Source organism: Amborella trichopoda, chromosome 3, assembly GCF_054954075.1.
Source record: "Amborella trichopoda isolate Santa Cruz 75 chromosome 3, AtrichopodaSantaCruz75HAP2 v2.0, whole genome shotgun sequence".
NCBI lineage: Eukaryota > Viridiplantae > Streptophyta > Magnoliopsida > Amborellales > Amborellaceae > Amborella > Amborella trichopoda.
The window spans coordinates 40,200,460-40,207,521 of record NC_142338.1 but is presented as its reverse complement, the minus strand read 5'-3'; the positions used below and the strand labels follow the sequence as shown (position 1 = coordinate 40,207,521).

Below are 7,062 nucleotides of genomic sequence, written 5' to 3'. Positions count from 1 at the left end.
ACTATTAAATTTGACACCACTCTCTAAAAAAAAAAAGTTATAATAAGTATGTGAAACTTAGATTTTTTTTTTTTTCTTAACCCGTGCCAAATTTAATGGTTAAAAGTATACGAGGGGAGGGTCCTACGGGTTTCAATATGCTAATGGGGAGGGTCCTACGGGTTTCAATATGCTAATGAGAAAATAGAGTATACACGTCATGTATATTTGCAGTATCCGTTCTCCACCTTCCACAGGTGAGGACTTAATTCTATTCTCTGCTCATAAGGTGTATCCAATGGACGAGCTAGTTGCTAGCACCCTAGCATGCTGTTTTTTCCCACTGATTTATAGGGAGCAGTTCAGTCCTGCAGTGGCGATTCTTCCCGTGAAATGCTTTTGATTCTTCTTCTCTCTAGTTGCCCACTATTTGAATTTCTCACTCTAAAATCTCATAGATTATTTTTTGATCCATAAAAATCTCATAGATTTTAACTATTTTCTCTCTCTTCTGGTTCTCGGCATGGACCCGCCTGCAAGAACCGTGCTCAATAGACTCACTTCTCGCCCTCTAATCCTTCACAAACCAAACCCCCATTTTCGCGCTAGATTGTGTCCCCCCGATAGTCCCAACCCTTCGTTAAAACCCAGAAGCCTAGCCCTAATCTCCTCCCATTTCCATAGAATAACCTCGAGTTCATGTACTGGAGCTTCTGCAACTGATTCATTATTTCACAGTAATGGTTCGATGTCTCTACTCAATCTAATCCCTAGGGATTATTTTCTCTCTTCCATGGTTTCTTCCTTCTTATCTCATTCGTATTCAGGGAGCAGCAGCCTCGGTCTCTCTTCTTTGAGTATGGATGAAAGGAGGTATCATAAATGGCATTGGAGAGATAGTGATGGCTTTGAAACAGGGGTTTCTAGTGATAAGAGGCCTGTAATGGGGGTGGTTTTACTGGGTTGGCTTGGTGCCCAACAGAAGCATTTAAAGAAATATGCAGACTGGTACTTGTCGAGGGGAATTCGAGCTATTACCTTTGTTGTTCCTGTGAAAGATGTATTCAGGCTTAAGCTAGGGCTAGGGTTTGGGGTCGAAGACTTGATTAGAGACCTAACTCAGGAGCTTGTGAGCTGGTTATCTGTGAAGGAGGTTGATGGAAGGGAGAGGTGCTTGCTTTTCCACACTTTCAGCAATGCTGGGTGGCTTACGTATGTACCCTTTTACATTCCAATTCATTCATTACCTTCTTCTATTTTATACGTGTTTTACGATATTGCTTGCAGTTCTGTTTGCCAATTCCTAAGTATGATCATGGGGCGGTGCTTCTCAAAATCTCCATTTTTTAGGCAATTTTATATGCTCAATTTGTTGCATTAATGATCAGTATTCATGGAGAGGTTATAGGCATTATTGGATTTAACCATTGGGCTATGATGTGTTTCCCCATTTGCTTCAATTTTCTTTTCTTCAGTGAAATTCATTTGATTAAGTTGATGACTTAAACACTTTATACCACACAAAAGACACAGGAAATAGTATTAATAAATGAATGATGTAATATGTGGTATGCTCGTACAAACATTCAATAATTAACAATATTATGATGTGCTTTTCCGACATCTGGAACCGTTCTTATTGTCCATTCTGGTATGGAAATTCTTTGAGTGTATGAATATGGTGAAAACTGAGGAATTCATGAAAGAAGTGAGTGATTGGATACTTCTGTTCTTAATTGAATATCATAATTGTAATCCAACGAGTATTGGGTAAGCGATTTTTTATTCACCTCTCCTTTTGGCTCTTTTTTGTTTCATTTCTCATGTTTGAGATATCATACTTCTGAGCTATTTCCTGCTACTTATGGGTACCATGACTGCTTAAACTGTTACCTACCAAAAATCTGAGTTCTGCTAGAAATTCGTTTCTGCCCCATTTTTGTGAGGAACATCTTTTTTGTCCCATGCATTCTTTTCTATTGTATGCACCAATATTTCCCTTTCACCATTTCTGAAATGTTATTTTTCTTCAAACAAATTTGTGGTGTGCGATGGCTTTGATCTCCCAAAACCTATTTCCTCCCCCCCCTCCCCAAAAAAAAAATAAAAAATTGTTTCTCCTTTATTGTGTGAACTTGAATGGCATGCAGCCTCAACATTCAAACAAATCTGCGTCTTCTGCACTCCTCTGACAATTTTATCTTGTTCCCTCTTCCATTGTGAGAAACCCATGTAGCATTCAATCATAACTCTTGGGCTCCGCTCGATTTCCTGATTGGGTACAAGAAACACAGATGGCATTAGTTTCATGGCTACGGAAAATTACACGTGAGAAAGACCTATGTTATTTTCTTTTTCTTTTTTAACAGTATAAAAAAAGGTGTTAAATAGAGTAAAAAATGCCTCGCCTATCAGGTATTGCATCGGCATTATTATACTACATGCCTGGCCTATCAGGTATTGCAATGGCATTATTATACTACTTCTATAGTTAACACGGTTTTTGGAAGTTCCATACTTCTTGCTTATCCATTTAAGTTGCATTATAGTGTTCTGATTCTATCTCTCTCATGGTTTATGTAGTTACGGTGTCATACTTGAGAACTTGCTAATGAGAGAAGGCCTGATTGAGAAGATCAAAGGATGTGTAGTTGACTCTGGACCAGAGCCAAAACTAAATCCGCAGGTTGTAAATAAAAAAATACAGTAGTTTCAAACCCTTGTGTTGTAATTCCATTAATTTTTCGCCATACACATGCTGAAGGTGTAGTTTTTATCTTGACTTTCCAATTTCAATTGCATATATGATGCAAACTTGAGTTCTTGCTGACATATCTTGAGGATGGTCAACAGGTTTGGGCTGCAGGGTTTGGGACGGCATTGCTTAAGAAACAGAGTAACCTGACACGCTCTGCAGCTGAGTCCAATGAGTCTGATGAAAACAAGCCTCCATTGAAGGAAACCATGGTCATGGGGATTCTTGAGAAGATTTTCTCAGTTGTCTTGAAGCTACCGCCTGTAAATCAGTGAGTTTTTGTGCTCCCTATTTATTCAATCATTGCTATTTTATGAGTCACACTCTGGTGTTTCCGTGTTTGAATCCTATTTTTTTTCCTTCTAATTAACTATCAAGTCCTCCGTACCTTGCTGTTATCCCCATGCACTCCAACTAGGTGGTTCCCTTTTTCTGATACTCATTATTTTAAAAAATGATCGATAGTAACCTCGTCCGTATTTTTTCATTATTAACAATATAAAAAACCTATTTTATATTGTCCTTGGGTCGAAAGTGGTTAAAGTAGTGAATCGTAACCTTTTCAAAAATTTATATTTGAAAATTTTATGGGTTTTGATAGGTATTAAATAATATAACTTTGAATTTGATTAATAATGAGTGGTGTAAGTATATAATATTTTTTAAAAGAAGGTTCATGTACCACAATATTTCTTTCTGTAAATTCATGGTGTTTGAGTTGCTTTTAAATCATGGGTGCTGTGAAATCGCAATAAATATTTCTTTCTGTAAATTCATGGAGTTTGAGTAGCTTTTAAATTGTGGGTTCTGCAAAATTGCAATAAATAAATATCTTTTGACAAATGTTTCTGGAGCTGCATGTTTTTGGTGTTCTAAGTGGTCCATGGTGTTAAATGTTGAACAATGTTATTCCTATGTGGGTTGCTTTGCTTCCATCCTTTGAAAAGCAGGTTACTTTTTCTGAGTCTTAGTTTCAAACACAGTTTAAAAGAATGGATCGGTGACCCGGATCGGCCACCTTATAAACCATGTCGGATTCGTGGATCGGTAATCCGGCTCGGAAAAACGGCCGGATCGGCGAGTTTCGGCCTCAAACAAATTTCAAAAAGGGATTGTTTACAAAGAGACCTTTTAACCTGGAGGTCACAATCACTCTAGTCCCTTAAATTTCAAAATGGGTGGTTGTAAGAGTGTCATTGAATAAACACAAAGTTCAAAAATAAAATTCTTGGACTTTGTTACTCACCCCAAACCATCCAATTTGACATCTAATGAGTCGGAATGATGGTGACCTCCATGTACAAAAGATAAATGGTCTCTTTGTTGACAATCCCTTTCAAAAAACACTATAATTTCTTAAAAGTCTAGTTTTTTTTATTTTAAAAAAATTAGTGGTAATTACACTATGATTTTCCCCTATTGTGTCAAAAATATGGAAATACTGAGAATCTGTTTCATGTCTGATTTGTTGTCTATTAAATTCATTTTATAATCAAAATGAAATTTAAAATACAACTCATGGCAATAAAATGGATCTCTCTAACTCATTTTATTTTTTTAGTTTTGTATTAACTTAGGAGTTTTAATTTTTGAAAGAAACATACTATTCATCCTTTTTATTTTTAATTGTTTTATTTACTCTCTGTTTTGTACTACTTGTTTGTTTGCTCTAATAATCTTAGTTTTCATGTATTTGGTGTTGTTTGTGATGTGATGAGAAAGATATTGATGTTTTATGGTGGCTATATGCCATTTGAATTTTGAAGTAATGATATGGTAGCAAAAGATCTACTTTAAGATTGTTTGGTTTTAAAGGAAAAACAGGAAAATCTAGGTGATTGTCCCTTTACTTTTTATATAATTACAAATTGTTGGTTTCGTTGTCCAAACTCCTAAGCCTTGGCAAAACTTACTTGATTCTCTCTCTCTCTTTAGTGGTGGTAGAGAGAGAGAGAGAGAGAGAGAGAGAGAGAGAGAGAGAGAGACGATGGTTTTCAAGGTCTTCAAGCATTTATAAATCTGTTTAAGCTGTACCATTTTGGAATTTTGGGATTTTAAATTTCATGACTAGGATTGAAAATAAATTTTCAAGCTGATATGGAGTTTTGAATACCGGAACTACATCTATAGGCAAAATTTAGAGATGCACCTTATTTCTATAGTATAAGAAGAGCACCTCATAAAAACCTTCACCTATATACCATGAGTTACAATAAGTAAAAGTTTATTTTTTTTATCCACAAGTAAAAGCAGTAATTCTAAATAATACTATACTAGTCATCGACTTTGTACCTTAACATATTTCTTTTGCATGTTATGCCTATTTTTTCACACTGCTTCGCGATAGCTTCTGCATTTCTTCGCGATAGCTTCTGCATTTGTATTCTTCTATCAATAGAAACTTGTGGATGACCGATGACTTGAGCTTACCCTTTTTGAAATTTCTATAATGTTTCACGAACATAGTAGAAAGCATTGGAGATAATATTTTATTAGAACTCGATGTCTAAATGTAGGGAAGTCTTGGTTAGTCCCACATTGGGCAAGTTCAAGAGTAATGAGGTGGGGTGGGGCTATTAAAAAGGTATTGAGGACTTGAGGGCATTGAGGTGTCAAGTGTAAAAGGCTTAAAGATGCGAGTTTATGATGTGGCTGCCCAAGGGGGTGGGGCCACAGTAAAAGATGTTGGGTTTGTCTTTGCTAACAAAAGAATGATATATTGTTCAACCGATTCAGGACTGAGTCGCCGGTTCTCCTGACCGGCTGGTTTTGTTAGAGAACCGGTGGGAACTGGCCGGCCCGTAGAGTGACCCGGCCGGTTCCCGATATTTATCGGGATCCAGATTGGCCCGACCGATTCCCTATTCGGATTGACCGATTCCGATCTGATTCGCCGAATTTTAAAGCCTTGGTTTTCAAGAAAAGGCAGAGAAGCTCTTTTGAAAAGTTTAAAAGACTCAAGAATCAAAACTTTCCTGTTTAAGTTGCCAAAAACTCAGATATATATTTGGTTTCTTAAACTATTTCAACCAGTGGAAAAAGCAAGGGTCGCATCTTTGTACACCATGGAGTGAGCAAGAGGGTGAGTTACTAATTGATTGAATGGGCTGGGAAAAATGATTCTGAAGGCAGGATAGTGGAGGGGGGCTCAATCAAAGAAGCCATTTTTTTGGGTATATTAGGGAGTAAACTCGCTAACAAAATCATGTATGCAAATAGCCTTAATAGATCTGATTCTCTTTTGTCTCTACAGGAGATTAACCAAGATCATTTCAGTTCTTTCAAACTGTCAACCATCTTGCCCTCAGCTCTACTTGTATAGTACCGCTGATAGCGTCATTCCAGTTGAATCAGTGGGGTCGTTCATGGAGGAGCAAAAGAGACTTGGGAAACAGGTAAGGGGATGTAATTTTGGTTCATCACCCCATGTAGATCACTTTAGGACCTTTCCTTATGTTTATGCTGCTGAGCTTGAAAGCTTTTTGAATGAATGCACTTCGGTGTCCCAGTGTTAGGAACTTCATCTATATGGGATTTTAGCTCTGCATTTTTGGAGATTTGGCAATATCGTTGGGCTGGATTTTGGTTGACTAAACCGAGGCTCACCAAATAATGAAAGCCCAAATCTGGGTTGGACCCTGGCCTGGCCTATAAATCTATTAGGGGCACAGGCTGAGGCCCAAGCATCAATCTTCTGCCTCATTTTTTTAAAATAAGGAAATTTTTTTTATGGCTTTTGTTTGATACATTGCAGCCGAAGTCTGTTCGGATATGGTAAAGTATGATTAAATATAACCAGTACTTGAATTTGAATTTGAATTTAGATTATTTATTGATGCCCCTTTGTAAACTTTGGAGTATTATTATGAATTGGATCAAACAAGACCATAATGAGGCCGCATAGAGAGTCACGGCTACATAGAGTGTGCAAAAGAATGTTAGGTCCTGTATGCATTCATGCTTGAGAGAGAGAGAGAGAGAGAGGCATGTGGACCATGGATAAGAAATTATTGGAAAGACTGGTAAGGAGTCATGGTATGCAATACCATTGTAGACATTAATATTATTATTATTCTTGTATGAGGCTGTTAACGTTTGTATTAAGAGAGTACACAAAATTACTATAGTTTTGGCATCCCAGGAATGGGTGCTCTATTAAAAAAATCCACGATTACAAAAAAGGGTGGTAGCTCAAAAATTGTTTTATGTCTAGTTAATAGACATAGATCAAGATACAACGAAATGGAATAGTCGGGACCAGGGGTTAGAGGCGAGGGTGCGAAGTATCCATGGGGTTTGTGTCGGCCACAAATAGAATTGACGAGGAT

General features: G+C 37.2%; 1 protein-coding gene across 2 annotated transcripts; it reads left to right on the top strand.

The window, feature by feature from the left end:
* The first annotated feature begins 234 nt into the window (after positions 1-234).
* On the top strand, positions 235-6,584 carry LOC18422548 (uncharacterized). Of its 2 annotated transcripts, XM_006878491.4 has the most exons (5): positions 235-1,191; positions 2,563-2,665; positions 2,833-3,005; positions 5,988-6,129; positions 6,244-6,584. In XM_006878491.4, the coding sequence occupies exons 1-5, from the start codon at positions 503-505 to the stop codon at positions 6,247-6,249; spliced, it is 1,113 nt and encodes a 370-aa protein (XP_006878553.2). In that variant the 5' UTR covers positions 235-502; the 3' UTR covers positions 6,250-6,584. The 2 variants fall into 2 exon arrangements, with proteins under 2 accessions (XP_006878553.2, XP_011623708.1); XM_011625406.3 differs by having other exon boundaries at positions 5,988-6,584.
* Positions 6,585-7,062: the final 478 nt, after the last annotated feature.